The sequence below is a fragment of the Podarcis filfolensis genome, assembly GCF_964270895.1.
Source record: "Podarcis filfolensis genome assembly, chromosome: 13".
In the NCBI taxonomy this organism is placed as follows: Eukaryota; Metazoa; Chordata; class Lepidosauria; order Squamata; family Lacertidae; genus Podarcis; species Podarcis filfolensis.
In genome coordinates, this window is record NC_139615.1 from 25,098,738 (window position 1) to 25,120,353 (window position 21,616).

The window sequence follows — 21,616 nt, forward strand, 5'->3', positions numbered from 1 at the left end:
TATCATTATGGGAAAGCCTGCCAAATGAATGATTTCTCCAGAATGCATTGTGTTCACATAGCTGGACCTCCCTTGTGTATTGTGCAAAACAAGCAAAAGGAAAGGGAAAAGGTAGTTGAACTCTGAGCCAAAAGTGCATCAGTGCTTGGACAGACTAATGCTGCCTCCTCTGAACTGCAGCGATTTCCTCCTTTCCTGTCAGTCACCCCACCCTTTATCCCATACTGTTCAGGAAATCTGACCCCCCCCCCGGCGCGCAGGGGGTTTCTAACAGCATGCATTGTTCTACGCCAGCCACGAGAAGAAGGAGGCACCACCGCCACCCTAAAGGCCTGGCTCGGGTGCAGCTTGCCTTGCCTCCCTGTGGCCCTAGCCTCAATGAGTGTCCACAGAATCAGATGACCTTTGCCTTGATTTAATATTCCCATCCTTATTGGTGAGCAAGCAAATTTCCAAATGTCTTTTTTGATAAAGGGGTTTTTTTTATTCCTACACATGTTTCAGGCATTAAGATATGCACCTTTATGGACCTGAAGAAAACCTCTGAATAAGTGCAGAGGCACTGTGGGTTAAACCACAGAGCCTAGGGCTTGCTGATCAGAAGGTCGGCGGTTCGAATCCCCATGACAGGGTGAGCTCCCGTTGCTCTGTCCAGCTCCGGCCAACCTAGCAGTTCAAAAGCATGTCAAAGTGCAAATAGATAAATAGGTACTGCTCTGGCAGGAAGGTAAACAGTGTTTCCGTGCGCTGCTCTGGTTCACCAGAAGCAGCTTAGTCATGTTGGCCACATGACCCAGAAGCTGTACGCCGGCTCCCTCGGCCAATAAAGCAAGATGAGCGTCGCAACCCCAGAGTCGTCTGCGACTGGACCTAAGGGATCCCTTTACCTTTACTTTACCTTTCTAGGATAGTATGATGTGTCACCATTTATTAAAGCCTGAACGGAATAAACATGTGCAGACATTCTTAATATTAGTGTATTTTTCATATCTGAGTCTATCTATACAACTTTTATCTGGGAGAGAAAAATAAAAGAAGAGAAGGTGGGACAAAAAAACACACAAGGGAAATCTGCTCAAGGGAAATAAAATAGTGTAGAAACTATTTTAGGCACGTCCCCAGTTTGACTAGGGAACATATTGCCTTGAGATGTGGTGTGCTCTCCTTCACTTAAGTTATTTAATTCCACTTTCCCCACATGCACTTTGCGTAATCATCTACTCTCTTTTGTTAATTTGACTTTATGCTACTCCTTAAAGGTCCCAGTTGCCTTTCAGGTTAAAGACAACCAAAAGTTGAGACATGTGGATTTCATGAAAGATATCTACTTTCTTCTTCAAATCATGCTTACAAACTTTCCCTGAACCCTCTTCTACCGCTTCTTTAAACTACACTCTATACACCCCACAATCCAATTAAGAGTACATCATTTTTATTCATAGAGATTAATACATGTAACCAACTAGATGTGAGCATATGGGCACACTCTAATGCTTATGCCTGAAACTGTTCAATATGGGGTCAGAAATGTCCACCATTCACCAATACACTGTTGTGGCAAAATTGTGCAATGTTTTTTTCTCTTCTATGCAGAGGGGCACCCATGAAGGACTCTACAAATTCCTGTGTTTATACCAGTGCCTCTCATGCAGTCAGTTTCTAGGAATAGAATAGTGTGATTTCCCTAAGCTATTTTGTGAAATTGTTTTTTCTAAAGAAATTGTTCTTTGTGTTTACTTCTGGCCTTAGAAAAATAATAAACATTTTGGGGGCAAAAATGCAACCAAGTAACCCAGCACTGGACACCAAAATAGAGAAGATCTCCACAGCCACCATGTATTTCCCCTTGGTGCTCAGATAGGTTGGAATGAAGGATATCCAAACACTGCAAAACACCAGCATGCTAAAAGTAATAAACTTGGCTTCATTGAAACTATCAGGCAGCTTTCTGGCTAGGAAGGCTACTATGAAGCTGATACTGGCCTGAAGGCCCATGTAGCCCAGGACCATGTAAAACATAGCATCTGAGCCTTCATTACATTGCACTACAATCAGCCCAGACTGTGAGACCATATCAAGATCTGGGAAAGGGGCAGATGTGAATAGCCAGATGGCACAGATGACAACTTGAATAAGAGAGCAAAAAAGGATAATGTAGTTGGATAGTCTCTTGCCCACCCATTTCCTCATCTTGCTTCCAGGACTTCTGGCCATAAATGCTACAACCACAGTGGTTGTTTTGGCCAATACACAAGAAAGTGCAAGTGAAAAGATGTTTCCAAAAGCAGCTTGTCGGAAAAGGCAGGTTGTTATTCTGGGTCGTCCAATGAACAGCAAGGAGCAAATGAAACAAAGCAAAAGGGAGATTAGCAGAAGGTAGGTAAGGCTCCGGTTGTTGGCTTTGACAACTGGTGTCTTCTGGTGTTTAATGAAGGTTGCAAGCACCAGGACTGTGAGGAGAGCAAAAGTAAGTCCAGTGGAAGCCAACCCTTTCCCTAAAGGTTCATCATAGGCTAGAAAAGTTGTAACCTTAGGGATACATCTGTTTTGTTTCTTGTTTGGATGTTCAGCTTCTTGGCATGTGTGATGGGATGGTGAGCTGCTTGTGCGTAAAATCCTGATCCCTCAGAGTTTGGCTAAGTTCCCAAACCTCTGTCTGTGATGGAGCTCCTTAAGCATGGCTCCATCAATCGCTCGTTGAATCGGACAGTGGGCGTTTACGGAACTTCTTCCAGCATAAAAGCTCCTTAACGGAAACACGTCTTCTGGACTCTCGGCGTGACAGTTTCCGCCGAGGAGTGGGTGTTCCTACGGGAGGTCCTGAAACCCCCCCACTGTTCTCGCTTGAAGTATCTCTGAGCTCTCCCTCCGACTCACTTTCCCTTGGAACTCCACTTCTCCCCCTGCTGGTCCCCTCCTCCGCTGAGTGGTCTCTCTCACCCTCCATGAGCCCTTTCACCTCCTTCGTCTCAGATGACAGTTCCCTGACATCCACCTCCCCTCCAGGGCCCCCTTCACCCCCTTCCCTCCCCTCCTCTGCGGGAGGCGAGGGAGCAAAACCCCTGAAGGAACCTCCCTCATCTTCCGAAGTTTCGAACACTTCCCTCCACCTTTTGCTGTTCCCGGTTTCCAAGTACTCCTCCTCCTCGGAGTCGGTACCTCTTTCCAACTCCGATTCCCTGAATCCCTCCAGTTCCTCCTCATCGTCGGTGGTGCCAAAGTACTCCCTCCGGAACCTCGCTACTGGCTGAGGTTTCCTGGGGAACCTTTGGTGGAACGTTTCGATCAAGACCTCGTCATGGACCTCCTCTGCCTTCACCCAGGTGTTTTCTGACTCTGGCTCCCCTTCCCACGCGACCAAATACTCCACCTGATTCCCCTTCCACCTGGAGTCGATGATTTCTGCCACATAGTTGCGGCTTTCCCTTTCTTCTATGGCTGGCCCCCGTGTGGATACCCCTTCACCTTCCCCCCTGTATGGTGACAGTAATGACCTGTGGAATACTGGGTGCAGTTTCATGTGGTTCGGTAACCGGAGTCTGAAAGCCACTGGGTTGATCTGTTGGATGACCTCAAATGGTCCCAATCTTTTGGGTCTCAATTTCTTGCAACCCCCCTTGTACGGCAACCCTTGGGTTGATAGCCAGACCCGACTCCCCACCCTAATTGTTTCACCTTCCCTTCTGCTCTTGTCTGCCTGCCTCTTATATTCTTCTTTGGCCCTTTCTAAGTTGTGTTGGAGTTGACGATGGATCGCTTCCATTTCTTCTACAAAAAGTTCAGCGGCCGGAACACTCCATCTCTCTCCTCCTTCCCCTGGAAACGCCCTGGGGTGGCACCCATAATTAGCCAAAAATGGGCTCATCCCGGTGGACACATTCTCTGCATTATTGTAAGCAAATTCCGCTAGTGCCAACTTTTCGACCCAATCGTTTTCTCTGTCATTGACATAGCACCTCAGGTATTGTTGAAGGATACCGTTTGCCCTCTCCGCCTGCCCATTGGTCTCAGGGTGCCTGGCAGTCGAAAAGTTGACCTCTACGTGCAACAAGCTCATAAGCTTCCTCCAGAATCTGGACGTGAACTGTTTCCCTCTGTCGGACACCAACCTCAAGGGGGCGCCATGCAGCCTAAAAATATGTTCTACAAACAATTTCGCTGTCTCTTCCGCCGTGACTGCATGTGAGCAAGCTACAAAGTGACCCATCTTAGTTAACTGGTCTACTACGACTAGTATGGCGGTTTCCCCCTGGGATTTGGGCAGATCAGTCATAAAATCTATCGACACCGCCTCCCACGGTCGTTCTGGTGTGGGTAACGGTTCTAATAAACCCGCTGGTGCCCGCCTTTCTCCTTTGGCTCTCTGGCATTGGTCACACCTTCTCACATACTCCCGTACATCCTCCCTCACCTTGGGCCACCAAAACTCCCTGGTCACCAACCACATGGTCTTGTGTTGCCCAAAATGCCCCGCTGTGGGATTGTCGTGCAACTGTTTGAGTACTCTCCCCCTCAATTCCCCTTCGGGTATATATAGTGCCCCTTTGTAATACAATGCCCCGTTTCTTTCTTCAAAACCTCCGGGGTCTTCTCCCTCTCTCCTTAAACCTCTGAGCTTATCCTGAGCGTACTCATCATTTACCGTCCCCTCTACCAGTTCTCTTTGCCCCACCCAGGCCGCACCACACACCCAGTGGTCCTCTGGGATAATATGTCTCTCTTCTGGCGCTCCCTCCCCCTCCAAATATTCAGGTTTGCGAGAGAGAGCGTCCGCTCTGATGTTTTCTGGACCTGGCACGTAGCAGATTTCAAAATGGAATTTGGAGAACTCCTGGGCCCATCTCACTTGTCGTTGGTTGAGCACTCGTGCTGTTCTCCAATACTCCAAATTCTTGTGGTCCGTACACACTTGCACCTTATGCTGTGCGCCAATTAGTAAGTGTCTCCATCTCCGGAACGCTTCGTGAATGGCGAGTAGTTCTCGGTCATATACCGTGTAGTTCCTCTCGGATTTGTTCAGCTTACGCGAAAAGAAGGCACACGGTCTCCATTCCGACTTATTGCTCCCTGGCTGAAGCAGTACTGCCCCCACCGCCCGGTCTGAGGCATCAGTTTCCACTCTCATGGGTTTTTGTAAATCCACATGCAGGAGCTGTTCTTCCGAAGCGAATGCCTTTTTCAATTCCTCAAAAGCGTGCTCCGCCTCTGCCGTCCAAACGAATTTCTTCTTGCTGCTTAGACAGTCCGTGATGGGAGCCGTTAAGTGGGCAAAGTTCTTGATGAATTTACGGTAAAAGTTCCCAAACCCTAAGAACCTTTGCACATCTTTTTTGGTTTTCGGTGTCTTCCATTCCAGCACCGCCTGGACCTTGCCTGGATCCATGGCTAATCCCTTGTCTGATAAGCGGTACCCCAGGAATTCCACCTCCTTGGTGTGGAACTGACACTTCTCCAATTTCACCCACAACTGGTTTGCTTGCAGCTGGCTCAGCACTTCCCTGACATCCTTCACATGCTGCTCCTCATTCTCCGAATATATCAGCACGTCATCGAGGAATGCCACGCAATTCTTGTAGAGCAAAGGTCCCAGTACATGGTTCATGAGCGATTGAAAACAGGCGGAGCCTGATTGCAATCCGAATGGCATAACGAGATATTCGAAAGCCCCTAGGGGGGTGAACATCGTTGTCTTCCATTCATCCCCCTTCTTTATTCGTATCAGGTTGTACGCTCCTCTCAAGTCCAGTTTCGTGAATATCTTTCCCTTCCTCACCCTGGTCAAAATGTCATCAATCCTGGGCATGGGGAAAGTCACTGGTTCTGACACGGCATTCAGGGCCCGGTAGTCCACGACCAATCTCGGTTTATCCGTGTTTTTTTTGTCCACAAAAAACACTGGACTGCCCCCCACCGCTCTGGACTCTCTGATGAAACCTCTCTTCAGGTTTTTGTCAATAAACTCCCTCAACTCCTGCATTTCCCTGTCTGACATGGCGTACAGCTTGCCCACGGGGAGCTGGGCCCCAGGGACCAGGTTAATCTGGCAGTCAAAGTCTCTATGCGGTGGTAGTTTATCTGCTTCCCTTTCGCTGAAGACCTTGCTCAGGTCAGCGTATTGTTTGGGCACCTTCCCTTTGTTCGCCACTTCCGTCCCTGCTATGGAGGCTTTTGCCCCTTCTGGCACCTTTCCCTCTTTGCAGTGTTCCAGGCAATGTCCTGACCCAAAGGACACCACTCTCTGATGCCAGCCCACTAGCGGGTCATGCAACGCTAGCCAGCTCATTCCCAAAATGACTGGCGCCCCTCCCAGGGTGGCTACATTGAACGCTATCCTTTCGGTGTGCCTTGCCACCCTCATAACCATTGGGACGGTCTGTAGGCTAACTTCTCCCCCCAACAGCTCCCTCCCATCGATCGTGGTGACCTGCAGGGGGTTGCTTAAAGGGAGTGTCTGTATCTGGTGTTCAGCTGCAAACTCCTTGCTCATAAAATTACAGGAGCTGCCTGAGTCTAACAGCGCCTTGGTCTTTAGTGGGTATCCGTTTGCCAGCTCTAGCAACACCTCTATTACTAGGGCTGGTCTTGGAGGTTCCGGAGTGGGCACTTTTACTGCTCCTTGGCCTGTCTGCAGTGCCCTGACAGAGGCAGACAGGCGTTGGCTTTTACTGGCTCCTGGACTTCCTCCTCCTTCCCTCCAATAGCCCCCGCCATCCCTTGCCATTCCTTTCTTTGCGGGCAGACTCTGGCAAAGTGACCTGGCTGCTGGCAGAGGTAACATTTCTTGGCGCTCTTTCCCTCCTTCTTCCTCCCTTCACTGGGATTTGAAACTGCGCGCGCGCGCGCTGTTCCAACTTCCATCGGCTCTCCGGGCGGGAAACTTGGCTCTGGAATCTCTGGAATGCGGAAATCCCTCCAACGCTCTCCTTTCCCCTCCCGCTTCTCCAAGGCTCTTGCCTCCTGGCGCGCTCCAATGGTCAGCGCTGATTTGGTCAGCTGGTCCATAGACTCCGCCCTGGGCGCCCGGGAAAGTTCGTCTTTCACCGCCGAAGAAAGCCCCTCTTCAAATAGCATTTGAATGGGTTCCGCCGATAGGTCCCACCCCAATCTATGTATCAACATTGTAAACTCAGTCCAGTACTCACGAACCGATCGGCTCCCCTGTTTGCAAGCCATCAATTGTCTGCGTACCAGTCCCTGTTCAATCTCGCTGGAAAACATCAAATCCATGGCGCGAAAAAACTTCCTCGCGTCCTTCAGCATGTCACTATTCCCTGCCATCAGGGGCCGGACCCAGTCTCTCGCCCCTCCTTCGAGATGGCCAATCACAAACGCCACTCGCGATGCCTCATCGGGAAAGTCATTAAACTGCAGTTCAAGAGCATACTGCATCTCTGTCCTAAAGGCTTGGTAGTTCCTGGGGTCTCCCCCAAACTTCTGCACCATTCCTGGCATCTTTCTTGCTAGTGTAGCGCCTTTTGCCTTTTCTGCATCCTGCGCCCTCCTTTCTTCTAGCCTCGCCGTTTGCATTGCTAGCTGGAGTTCCAACACTCTGTACCTTTCTTCCAGAGTTGGACCTTCTCCAGCTCCTGCTGCTCCTCCGGTTCCGGCTGGGTTGCTCATGATGCCTCTCTGCACAAGCTGCTTTCAGGGACTGTCCGATTGCTGTGATGGGATGGTGAGCTGCTTGTGCGTAAAATCCTGATCCCTCAGAGTTTGGCTAAGTTCCCAAACCTCTGTCTGTGATGGAGCTCCTTAAGCATGGCTCCATCAATCGCTCGTTGAATCGGACAGTGGGCGTTTACGGAACTTCTTCCAGCATAAAAGCTCCTTAACGGAAACACGTCTTCTGGACTCTCGGCGTGACAGTTTCCGCCGAGGAGTGGGTGTTCCTACGGGAGGTCCTGAAACCCCCCCACTGTTCTCGCTTGAAGTATCTCTGAGCTCTCCCTCCGACTCACTTTCCCTTGGAACTCCACTTCTCCCCCTGCTGGTCCCCTCCTCCGCTGAGTGGTCTCTCTCACCCTCCATGAGCCCTTTCACCTCCTTCGTCTCAGATGACAGTTCCCTGACAGCATGTTTCACACTGACATGCATCTGTAAAAAACACACATAAATTTCCTGTATGGCAGAGCTTTTCAGCCTGCAGCCTACATCATGCAACACAGCACATCAGTCAATAATCTACAAAAGCTAGATAATCCCTATTCTGATGTCCGATATTGTTTTGGGAAGTGGGGAAAATTTGCAGCTGGCACTGAAGCCCCCACTGTTATGTGGTTTGCTGATATGAAAACAGACATAGTGTGTACAGCACACCAACACACTGAAAGGAGCATTATTTAAGCCCATCCAGCCTCCTTTTCCTTGTTTGGCACCCTCCCACCCTTTTCTGCATTGTGGTTGCTGTAGTCACTTTGGGGCTGAGTAGGAATTTTTGGCTGGCTTGTCTAGATTTGTGAGAAAGCCCCTCCCCCCTTTTCCATACTGTAGGATTGGAATAGGAGATTGTTAGGTGAGCTGCCTTAATACTTGGCTAGTCATGCTGATTGGTTGATTTGACGATATTGTTCAATTGGCTGATATTTAATTTGGCATTTCAGTTTCATGTGTTTAAATAGGTGAATCTGGTCACTTTGGTAGAAACGTGGGAAAAGGAACTTCATAGGGCAGGTTGATGACACACTTAGACATAGGTGCAAAATCGTAGGGGCCAAGGGGGCTTCAGCCCTCTCCCCCATAAAATATTTGAGGGGCAAGTTGATGGGCATCACCATTCAAATTGTATGCGTGCACCGTGCCATATGATTGATTATGTGGGGCAGGGCTTACCTGCCCCCCCAATATTTTATTCAAGTTGGCACCCCTTCACTTAGGCTACCTTGTGGATGGGTGGTCCCTCTCAAAGCTGTACCTGAAGGATGCACAGCCTGGGAGCAGGATAGGGACTGTCGTTGATGCTAAATTTCCTCATTCAGACAGTTGTAAGGCTTGAAGGGTGGTGATGATATAAGACTTCCTCTACTCACATTCAGTGTGTGGCTCAGGTAAGTGGTCAGTGGATAGGCTTGCATGGTTTTGTCACCTTTACAGCCACGGGATTTCTTAGTCTGAGCCAGTTTCCTCCCCTATAGTTTTTTCTGTAGGATTTGTATGTAATATTTTATCATTGTGTTCTGACTGATCTGAAAATACCATGTAGAGGTTAAGCATCTAGTAATATACAACTCATGTCTGGTTGGTTTTGTGTGGTGGAATGCTAACTTTTCAACCCTACCACCACACACACATTGTCAACAAAGCATTATGCATTATCTTATCCAATGCGGCCAATTGATCTGAATGAAAAATCCAGGCATATAATATAGACTGTCTATTAAAAACAATTAATATTTGAAATATATAGTTTGGATAGTGCCTCTGAAATTACCTACCTGTCTGGTGTGAAATGGTCCCCTCTGGGCACTGAGAACAATAATAGCAGCAAGATGGTTCACTCTCACGAACTCTTTTGTAGTATCCAGGGGGGCATCTTTCAGTGCACATAGAAGGAGGCAATGCCTAACCATAAAAAGAAGAAAATACAGTTCGGTGAATTTCAGGTTATAAATTCATTTCTCTGTATTTTAGCCTGAAGTTGTATATTTAACCTCTGTTTTAAAAAGACAAAGACAAAGTTATTACACTCCAGTGTTTAAAATAAAATAACTAGGTATAAAACTTGGGCAGAAAACCTTGTCCCACTCACATGCAATGTCAAAGTACTATGCGTAATCTAACTGGTCCACCATTGAGATATTTATGTATCATTTTAAAGTGAAGTTATCAGGTTGATTCAGTTGATCCAAATAACAGAGGCAGTTTAGGTTTCTTTATTTTTTCTACATAGGTCAATTTGGTATGTGACAAAATCAAGTTCTTCGTCACTAAAGCCTTTAGTTATTAGAGGTAAGCAAATAAGCTCTTTCATGGCAAATTGAGAGGATTTAAAAAAACAAAACAAAACAAACCCAAAACCCTCATGTCTTGAGAAACAATGGAACTCATTCATTTCATTTTCTAGATTGAATCCCACAGATTTTGGGAAACTATGAAAAATGGCAAATTGTTAAAATCTTAATTACCCACCTGGTTGAAGATGTTGGGCCATATAATGACATCTTTCTTAATGGTAATTTTTTCATTAGAAGACTGGAAATCTACCATTCCAACTCTTACTCGGATGAAAGATTTATTTGGAAAAGTAACCAAGTTAACAATATCATATGATCCAGTAGACAATTCCATGTTTTCATTAAAGAATACCTCCTCCCCAGCACTGTTGTTGAAATGAATTTTTCTCAAAAATGCCTGGAGCTAGATGGGAAAACCAAATCTCAGGATTTATAAATATCATCTCTCATTCTAAGAGTAGCTACTGAGCATCATTTGGGAACTTGCAGTCTTTCACAGAAAGTCTGTGAAACTTCACTATGGTTACTTATTTACTAAATGACTTCAGCGAAGGTGTATGAAGTCCATCAAAGATTCAGTATTTCTGACCTTCACTAGCAACATGTGTAACACTAGTCCACCCATTGCAAAAGTACTGAGACTAAATATCTCATATTACCTCCCATGGCAGCAGTGCCCAATGATCCAATCCAGCAGGCTTCCCCCTCACTCTTTGCCCTTGTGCACGAAAAGCATGTAAAGCATGTGCCAAAGCATGGACTGCATTGTAGATACTATAGCTCTGATCAGACATGCTCATTTCAAGCACAGTCCCAGGAAGACTATTTAACTTTTCCTTGCCTGTACAGTGCTTTTTATTTAGAGTTCTGCACTGAAATGCAGTTTCCCAAAACATTTTCATAAATAAACTATTTTGGTGCTGGTGAGCGTCATACATCTGGAGAAAACTCTGAAATCCTGGTACATGGTTTTTGTGGATTGTCATGAACAAGGAGCCATGGAAGTATTTCAGGTTCCAGCTATTCCAAATAACACTTGAGGTGAAATCACACTGGACTGTGGTAATCCAAACCTTCTCTTTGGGTTTCCTTCCCAAGTAATACTCAGTATACAGCATCATCTGTAAACCTTGCATTGAGTAAGTGTCTCCATCTGCAACAATCACATTGGCTTTGGTCCTATGAAGTGTTGCCAGGATATTTCCCTTAGAAAATATATTCCATGCACTAGAGGATTGGAGAAAGACTAATGGTGCCTTCTCTGCAAAGGCAACACAGATGCCATTCTCATTGAGCATACATTTCATACTTTGCACAAACCGTTCACCACTGTCATCATCTGAAACAATAAGGCCAATCCATGTCCATCCCAAATATTTTATCAAGTGCACTATCCCTTCATTCTGGGTATTGTCGTTTGGGACCATTTGGTAGGTAAAAGGGAAATAGGTTTTATCGCTCAGTCCTGGGTGAAATGAGCCATAACTGAGCTGAAAAGAGAGGGAAATGCAGTATTTTAAGCTGTGAAAGTTGTTGTTGTTTTACAAAGTTGAAATAAAACATTTACTGAGAATTTTTCTGATGTATCTATGATGAATGTTCTGCAGTATATCACAGATGTTCTATGAAAAACTGGACATAGTGAATAGAAGATGGGTTTGATATGTAACATATATATTTTATATACATATTCACTACTTAAATATTCAGTAAAACAACCTTATTAAAACAACACATTACCTAAAACAGACAGGTAATCAAGAGAATTTCTGTGTAAACAGATATGTCTTCAAAAGTCAGTGGAATGCCAATATAGATGGGGCCTATTGCTATTTCAGCAGCGTGTCATAAACAAACAAACAAAAATGAGAATATCATGCCTCTTAAAAAATGCAGGTTGAAACAAAAAGAGTGGGCACCCTCTACTTTTTCAAAAAAGAAAAAAGAAACAAACTGCTCAAGGATGGCTGGCAACAACTCATTTGTCATATAAAAAGCATATTCTAGTTTGAAGTATATGATATAGTTGGGCATACAACTACAGTGCAGTGCACATACAACTTGATCTTCATATGGTGCAGTTTCTGTGTGCTGCTCATGCACCAAATAAAGGCAGTACATTTCTGCTGGTGGAAATACATGTCTCAACCTAGGCTGAAAGCACTCAGACTGCCAAAAGAACATAGAAATCCATATACAAATAGATGAGTTTTCAAAAGGGGAATCACAGCAGGATGCACAAATCAGATTTCTGATCACTCATCTATATAATCCCATATCTCTGGTGCTTTTTTGTACTTAAACATCAGAAATTTCAACGTGTCAAACATGAGAAACATTGAAATTTCATCTCTTGCACAGTTATCTGTAAACTTCCTCTCCACACAACCCTACCTGTGCAATCTGGTAGAGGCTTAAGATAGTGGCTATCTGCATAGAAGTTTCAGAGCCAAGTGCTCCAATGACTGCCAACATCTTTTGCATTTTGCATATGGAATTAGGGAAGCTGTTTTTCTTTGCTGACAGCAAGGACAGTGTGATATCATAGTTTAATCTTGCTTGGAACATATTATCATAGATCTGGAATCCCAGAGTAGAATTGGGTAGAAGGTTTGAATCTTTGTTGACCTCAGCAATAGCAAAATTGAAGGCAAAGACATGCTGATAATTCTTTTTCATCGACCTACAAAGACAGTAATATATATTTTTTATTTGCGCAGCACTTCTTTCTCTCACCTACTCGCCGGTTGCAAAGAGACCCAATTGATAATGTATTTCACAGCTGATAACCACCCGCACACAGCTACGTGGTTATAAAACTGCACGGTTTGAGTGGATATCCAGAAATCTGGTCATGCATTGGTCATTGAACAGATCTTAAACACTGTAGTTATTTTACATGCATATGACTATAGTCTTCTCCATTGAAAAGCACTGACAACAATATAACAGAGAGCAGCCATTTCAGACCTGAAACACAGTTGTATTTTGTATTTGGAATTCATTTTGCAATCTGTGTACATAGTTGAGCTACAGAAATCAATAAGTGTACACATGCGTAGTGAGAGTGTGTGCACCTGTATTTTGTGTAATTTGTGAACACATATTAAGTTATTTAAGACTGACCTTTATTACAAGAAAGGTATACACTTTGGGAACAGACACATAGATATTGGGGTCATGTCCAACTTTATGATTCTAGGATTAATCCACGTTGGGAGCCTGAGTCAACTCCCCATGGTTGATATAGAAGCTCCACACTCTGCCAGCTCCTCCAACTCAGGGCTCAAGGCTGGTGCCATGACCTACTGGCCTCGCTGGGCATGTGCCATGGCCCAACACCCCTCAGCCAGCATATTAGGAGTACTGAATTATTTCAGCAGCAGAATATGGGGTTTTAATACATGTTTATTTATTCACTTTCCTCCCTTTCCTCCAGGGAGCTCTTGGTGACATCAGTGATTTTCCGCTGCATATTATAAGTTCCAAATTACCCTGAGTTAGGCTGAGAAAGGTACTGATTGGCCCAAGGTCACCCAGCGAGCTTCATAGCTGAGTGGAGTTTTGATCGTGGGTCTCTTCCCAGTCCTAGTGCATCACTCTAACCACTACATCACACTGGCAAAGTTATTTACCACATAGACACAAATAAGCCTGAGTCTTAGCTGTGGTTCCTGCATTGCAGGACTTGGACTGGATGTTCCTTTGGGTCCCTTCCAACTCTACAGTTCTATGATTCTATGATTCCTGGGATCTCTTGTGCAAACTTATAATATCTATTATAAATCTATTTTACACCAAACATTTTGGGGATATTTACTACATGCTATTTTCTGTCCATTGGTGCCGCAGCCTACAAATTCCCAAGCAACAGCCCAATCCACACAAGCTTTTTCTACAGAAACATGTGCCTAAGTATTTACACTTAGGACTTGCTTATGGGGCATTTAACCCACTACAAAGGGTTTCTTTCACTGCTTCAGTGTTCTCCCAAACAATTAAAATCAATCTTCTCTCAATCAAAAACCCACTACACATTCAATGTGCTATTGCAAGGCTTTCAGATGCAGGCTGGTGAACAATTGTTCTGTTGTCAAACTGTGAGCTGGGTAAAACAATCTCTTGCTCGGCAGTGGATGAAGTGGTTTTCATTTGCCTACACTCCCCCATGCTCTGAAGGTTGTATAAATTGGCCTTTAATGCTCAAAATCTGGGTTTGCCTTTATACAGTCACTAATTTGGGTTGAGATTCATTCACAAACTACCAAATTTGGGTTGCACAATTAGTGCATCTGCACAATAAGCCCACTTCCCACCAAAATTGGAGTTTCTGTGATAAAGGAAGCTGGAAAGTGTGGTATAACAATTGCTTGAAAGGTGATGGAGTAATGTAATGGAAAGTGTGAGATAAGGTAAAGGTAAGATAAAGACAAAGGTGAGATAAGGATTGCTTGCTGAAACATCATATCATCTCCCCTCCCCAAAATAAAAAGAGAACGAATACTCAATGAAGAGTTGACACCATCTAATCTCAGTGCAAGCTTTGTGCAAACTAATCAGGAGGAATGTTCAATAAGAAGGAAAACTGGAACTACCTAGATACTGTCATTTGTTTAAACACATTCACACTTAACTGGAACACACGTTTACTGAAGCTCTCGGGTAGCATCTTGAAGGAGTCTTCAGGATATACACCCATGCGCAGAGACAAAACTGCACCAATAACATGGTCCCCTGGCTTTAAAAAATCGTCTTCATATCTGTGAGCTGTTGCTTTGCATTTTTCCTTCAAATTATTATTGGTGGCCTGGGGCAGGAGCTGTAGCAACAGCAGCAGCACGAGTAGCATCTTATGTCATTGCAGCCCACAAACCTTATTCATTCTCACTGACTGCAGTAGCTTACAAGACATAGCATGAATATGGACAAGAGGCAATGTTATAGATAACCTTATTCCATGCTGGCTCTTTTGAGATATTATTCATGTCAATAGTGACAAAGACCTGCTATATCCTTGCTCAAAACAGTTTTCAATAAACTTTAGAGCATTTATAGTAGATCTCACCACTGATGCAAGGTTTTGCAAGGTTCTTCAATTGATTTAATTTGTTTTCCTATTGGTGTTGCCAGTTAGTTCTTAAATTCTCTGGAGCTTTTACAATGAAAAGACTCAGGCACTGTATTTTCAATAATTATAGGAAAGATAGTGGTATCTCTAGTCTTTCTCACACAAACACACTTTCTCTCATTGTTCCAGTATAATGGCAGGAAAACACTTATATGCAGAAAGAAGGGATGAATAAAAAACCGGGGTGGGTAGAAGAATTCATTTCCTGTAAGAAAATAGATTTATTTCCCACACTCTGTCAAAAGGTCATAGGACAGTTTACAACACAGTAACAAAATAAAGAAGCATAGCATGCAAACATAAAACAATAATCATAAAATACATAATAAGCATATTAATGCTGCATATTGCATAAGATTTAGAATCACCAAATCTAACAAGGAATTTGAGACATTTTAAAATTCATTTCAACATAATTTATTTTGTCTATTCATCAATTCACTTTTAAACTTTTACCAAAACCCTTTTCTTCCATAGTTTTATTAGGGCTCCCTGCATTTCCTTGTTTCTTAGGCTGTAAATAATTGGATTTAACAGTGGCGTTACAACAGTATAGGAAAATGATAAAAGCTTGTCCAGTGGTGGAGAGTAGCTGGATTTGGGTTTTAAGTACATGGAACTAGATGTACCATAGAAGAGAATAACAACTATTAAATGTGAGGAGCACGTGGAGAAGGCTTTATATCTCCTCTCCAAGACTGGCATCCCCATGATGGTAAAGATAATGCCCATGTAAGATAGGATGATCAGCACGAATGGTAGCATGATAGCCATCAAAGCAATTCCAATTACTTGGACTTCATTTAGGAAGGTGTCCCCACAGACTAGTTCTAACAGTGGCTGTATTTCACAGAAGAAGTGGTTGATGATCACACCACAAAATTGCAGGCGAAATGTGACAGTGGTGTGGACCAGCCCAACTGCAGTCCCACAAATGTATGAGCCAGTCACCATTATCCAGCAAACATTTCTCCTCATGATAATTGTGTAATGCAAAGGGTGGCATATTGCAATGTAGCGGTCAAATGCCATGGCAGCTAGAAGAAAACACTCAGCAACCCCAAAAAACAGGAAGAAGAACATTTGCATGGCACATCCCATAAAGGAAATAAATGTAGCATTCACCAACAAATTCTCTAATAATTTGGGGATTATGACTGACATATAGCATCCCTCCAAGCTGGCCAAGTGCATAAGGAAAAAATACATTGGAGTGTTAAGCATAGGGTCAGATTTTACAAGCAGAATTATCAAGCTATTGATCATTAAGGTGATTATATAGAGGGAGAGCAGCACTACAAATATTAACACATGGAACTTGTGAGTCTCTGAAAAACCCACCAGTATGAATGCAGACAAAGTTGTGGCATTTTCTTGACGACTCATGGCCTCACTGAGATATTTAGCTTCTTCAGTACTGCTGTTTGTATCTACATCTAGCAGTCTACTATTTCACCACCAACCTATTCATTGATTAATTCATCCATAATCATGACTCCTGCTTGTTTTCTTTTAAACTAATGTCTGACTAGTAGCCTAATCACTTTTGATCATCTTTGTTTTCTGCATGTTCAGTGCTCCTGGTGAAGATGTGAAACATAATAATTTTCTTGCTTTTATTTCATGGCATCAGCTTCTTATAAGTAAGTAAGATTACTTCCTCTGCCACTCTTTGCTCTGTAAGACAACCAAAAATAACATGTTGGGTTTTGGTTTTGCTTTTAAAAAAGAGAGAAGTTCATCTTATGTGTGTGAATATGTAAAGTCACATGGAAAACTAGAACAAATCTCTTACATCAGGGATGGAAAACTTATGGTCCTTCAGGTGTTCTTAGACTACAGTTCTTATTATCCCAGACCATTGGATATGTTGGTTGTAACTGATGGACTCCAACCTCCAATTGGAGGCCATAGATTTCCATCTCTGTCTTGGAGCTTGATTGCATAGACCTTGGGAAGTGGACAGTGAATGTTAAGTACCTGGCATGCCACAACCCTAGGCTAATAGGCTGATTTGGCTTGTATGCCAAAGTCCAATGACACATGTGGGTAACCTAATGTGATGTGGGGAAACATGACATTTCAGTTTGCAGTGTTTTATCTGTGGTGACTAATACCCTTATCTAAGTTATTACCTTACTACAGTCAATGAATATGCATGTGTGTGAACCAGACTATAGTTCTAGTCGTGGAGCTGTACAGCACTTCAGAATATTTGCCTGTCTAGCACAGTATTGTTTGCTTTGACTGCAGCAGCTCCCCAGGCTCTTAGGCAAAGAGAGAGAGGGAGAGGTCCTTCATCTGCTACCTATGCCTTTTAACTGGAGATTGCAGAGCTTGAATTCTGACCCTTCTACTACTGACTATGGTCTGGAGCAGCCTGCAAAGTTTCATTGCTGTAGGCAAAACACCCTACCATTGAAATCACCCTATTAAGGGAATTTGCATGAAAATGTGTGTATAACTGGAAAAATTACATACAAAATGTGTATTTTTTTTGGGGGGTGCATTAAAATCTTACTGAATTTTCACAAGGACTTAAACAAAAAAATCAGAAACTGATGCAGAAAGGTGAAGTTGAAACTATAAAAATGAGAGAAACCCAAAATGGACAGATTTGTCCATTCCTAGGTGCAACTAAAGTGGGTGTGGCTACCCATAAATGCTCCCTTTTACATTTACAGGACACACATAGGCAGGCAGAAACACAAAGGCACACAGTCCTCTCTCCTCTGCTAATAAATGAAGGTTAGCTGCAGAATGGGGATTATCATTCTCCCATCAAATAGTCAACCAGATGACCAGGGAGAGGATGATTTACATCAGGGTGCTAGTGCAGTCTCAGCTCACTTCTTCTTCTCTTTCTTTCTGAGTACTGGGGGGTAGAGAGAGAAAAATTGGTTTGGAGGGAAGGATAACCATACCTGTTTTACTTGGTAGTGATCTTGAAGCTAAGCAATTGAATTTCCTTTGAAGTCAAAATAACCAGATTTGACCTCAGTTAATTTTTGTTATGAAGTATTGTAGCAGAATTGGTGAGAGATTATCATGGATATATTATTGGGTTCAAATTTGGAATTAGGATTGTGTGTTCAAAATCAGATTATAGGGAATATCACTGCTTCACACGAACAGTTTCCACCAGTTCTGGTACCCACCATGAAGTTATTACAATAAGTGACACATCTTTAAGCAGTGCTTTTCTTCTAGAAGAAGAAAAAGTGCTGGTACAGTGTATCCTTGAGAACCTCTGAAAAAAGGCACTGGTTTCCACCATGAATTGGGGGAAATAAATGGTGAAGGTCAAGCCAGGTGAAGCAGGGGAACCATTGCATATCATCAGAGAAGTGACAACACTTCTCTTTGGAGATTTGGTTTGCTGATATGGGCTACTGAGTGCCCTATAGGCATAGGACAGGGATATTCATATGATGCATACATATATTACAGGTTGTGTTTCAGCTCTCCAATAAAACTGTAAAGATAAGTGCTGTTTTAGCTCAGTGCTAGCTCTTTCTCTTCATATCTATTTATTATTCAGTCTGACAAAAGATTCAGTAGAAGTGTTACTCATAGAGAAATATTGAAAGAAAAAAACATATATAGGCTTGTTCACAGGATACACTGAACAGGTACAAACTGTCTCTACACATGTACAAGCATTTGTGCAAAAGATGGAACACCTGTTGATTTGTAAAGCTGAACTATTTGTGTACACAGGTGGACAAATTGCACACTCGTTGAATACAGCATGCAATCATCTCTTCTGTTAAGATATATAATGTGAGTAGAACACCAATATTTCTGCAACAAAAATCTGCTCCTGGTGAATCGGAGGATGTATTACCTAACTATTTGTATTAACACTAACTCAATACTCAGTACATATACTTTCATTTTTTATTACTAAATCATGTTTCTGGTGGGACAGGTTAAAACATATTAATATTTATTTACCTTATTGAAGCTGGTTGCTTCAAATATTACATGATTCTTCTTGGTCTTCTTATCCCCTAGCTATGTCAAGTGATGTGATACTCTGCAAATCTTTAGCCACCATGCTAGAGATTGAGATGGAATGAAACCAAGACTTTCCTCTTTTTTTGTGTGTGCAATCAGTTGCAAAATACCAAGGAGGCCCTACATTTGAGTGGTGTAGAACTCCTGAGATTACAGCGTTGAAACCATTTTCATCCACCTTGATCACAAGAGGAACAATTTATATTAGCATGCCCAATTAACACAATCCTCTGGGACAGTGAGATATATATATATATATGGATTCAAATATGATTCTTGATTCATAGTTATGCCATAATTATAACAAGAATATGTCAACAAGAATAAGAAATATTCTTTTACAGCAGCCCACTGCTTATGATCTTCATTTTTCAAAAATGAGGATGAATATCATGTTAATTGGAACTCGACACAATAGTTCACTCACACAGAAAGCCTGGATAACACTGCAATTTATCTGTAGATGGTTAGATAGTAGCCCAGACATATAAAGAAGACTTGGGTCCAGTTCATACATTCAGTCAGGGTAGTATCACTTCTTAGCCATGTTAGTCAGCAATGCCTAAGCATACAGGTGAAGTGTCTCTGGATTCCCATATGTTAGTTAACTCTCCATCATATGACATGATGGAGAAGAGGCAGGACTCAGTAAAAATAAATATAGCTGTGCTGCCTATCAAAGGAAAATGATTTCTTCCACGCACAACCAACATGTTGGGAATGGTGACTGAGATGGAGAACAGCTCCAAAAGGAAAAGCTCCTTAGGATGTGTGACATGCAGCATCAACACTGATGACAATCACAGTGGCTATACTGCTAGGTTGTTTGGTAGGGGATCCTACTACACAGATAACACACAACTCTTTACAAAGTGAAACCAGAACATGCCAGGTTTAAATTTTAGTTCTGGCGTATAGAACCCTAAACAACTTGAGACCAAACAACCTGATAAAGTGCCTTCTTTTGTATTGACCACTTGAGTCACGAAGCTCATCTGATGAGAAACTCCAGATCATGCCAAACCATTGAAGAAATTCATTTCATGGTGACCAAACAGGTGGAATTAGCAACTGTGCTGTCCTTTCTTAAGTAGTGAGCTTCCTGTATTTCCCTGACAAGTTAGAATTGTGTAGCATAATAGTGGCTAACCCACAACAGTTGTACCAGGTCAAACATCCAACATAACACATTACCAAATTAACTGCAAAGCTTTATTATGATAACTCAGGAAGCAGACAAGGAGATGAGGATCTGTTCCCACACCTGCATTTCTAAATGAGAACCCAAGTTGACTTATTACTTTCAGGGGACGATCCAGACCAGATACAAAACTAGACTGTTACAAAGATATGTAACCATGATCTACCTATGCACTAGAATTTATCTGAGAATGTCACTATTGGATGTCTGTAGAATTAGATATTTTTCAAAATTTATGAATGCTTGCCCCTCTTTTGTTTTCCAAATCCCTTTAAAGTCAGTGTGGTATTGTGTATAGAGCACAGTACTCAAATGAAGGATCCACCTTGAAATGAAACCTCTGCTATGAAGCTCGCTCAGCCTAACATAGCTAACAGTGATCTTGAGAACACAGCATTGATAGAGCTCAATGAATGCTGTCATGCTCTGTTTAGATGAATGATATGGACAGATAGTGAAGAAAAGGAAAGGAAAGAAAGGAACAGGAACAGGAAGATCAACATTTATGTCATTTTATTATGTTCTTCATACAACACAACCTAAATCTTAATTTGTACTTCAATCAGAAAAAGCATGACTGAACAATGGAAGTCACATGCTGAAAATAGCAATGTTCTTCAGTGTTTTCCTCTCCTGGTTAACTGCTCCCTTTTGTTCAGCTCAGGCTTGAACAAGATAATGTAGCATTTTGGGAAGAAGATGCAAGTCAGCAACCCAGCACTGGAGGCCAAGATGGAGAAGATCTCCACAGCCACCATGTATTTCCCTTTGGTGCTCAAGTAAGTTGGAACAAAGGACAACCAAACACTGCAAAACACCAACATGCTGAAAGTGATGAACTTGGCTTCGTTGAAACTGTCAGGCAAATTCCGGGCAAAGAAAGATACAGTGAAGCTGGCCATGGCTAGCAAGCCCATGTAGCTCAGGACACAGTAAAACATCATTGGGGATGACTCGTTACATTGCAGTACAATCTCCTCAGTCATTGACTGAGCATCACTATCAGGGAATGGAGGAGAGGTGGAAAGCCACACCAGGCAGATGCCCGCTTGGAGAATGGAGCAAGAAACCACAATGGAGCTGGCCAGGCTTTTCCCCACCCACTTCTTCATCCTGGATCCAGGCTGTGTGGCCATGAAAACAAGAACCACAGTGATGGTTTTGGCCAGCACAGAAGACACAGCCATTGTGAACACAAGGCCAAAGGCAGTTTGGCGCAGAAAACATGTCACTTTGTCAGGTCTGCCAATAAATAGAAGTGCAGAAAGGAAGCAGAGCAGGAGGGAGATGAGGAGAGTGTAGGTCAGGTTCCTGTTG

At 43.2% G+C, this 21,616-nt stretch overlaps 2 protein-coding genes across 2 annotated transcripts; both read right to left on the reverse strand.

The window, feature by feature from the left end:
- Nucleotides 1-1,689: 1,689 nt before the first annotated feature.
- On the reverse strand, nucleotides 1,690-10,284 carry LOC310746633 (vomeronasal type-2 receptor 26-like; the record flags this gene model as incomplete). The annotated part of the gene is made up of 4 exons (XM_083580605.1): nucleotides 1,690-2,577; nucleotides 8,072-8,094; nucleotides 9,432-9,558; nucleotides 10,126-10,284. The coding sequence occupies 4 exons, from the start codon at nucleotides 10,282-10,284 to the stop codon at nucleotides 1,690-1,692; spliced, it is 1,197 nt and encodes a 398-aa protein (XP_083436731.1).
- Nucleotides 10,285-15,505: 5,221 nt separating this feature from the next.
- LOC310746673 (olfactory receptor 10A3-like) lies at nucleotides 15,506-17,444 on the reverse strand. The gene has a single exon (XM_083580654.1). The coding sequence runs from the start codon at nucleotides 16,462-16,464 to the stop codon at nucleotides 15,523-15,525; it is 942 nt and encodes a 313-aa protein (XP_083436780.1). The 5' UTR covers nucleotides 16,465-17,444; the 3' UTR covers nucleotides 15,506-15,522.
- Nucleotides 17,445-21,616: the final 4,172 nt, after the last annotated feature.

Excerpts from the sequence above, each read along its gene's own strand:
- LOC310746673 (XM_083580654.1), bottom strand. The coding sequence starts at position 16,464 with ATGAGTCGTCAAGAAAATGCCACAACTTTGTCTGCATTCATACTGGTG.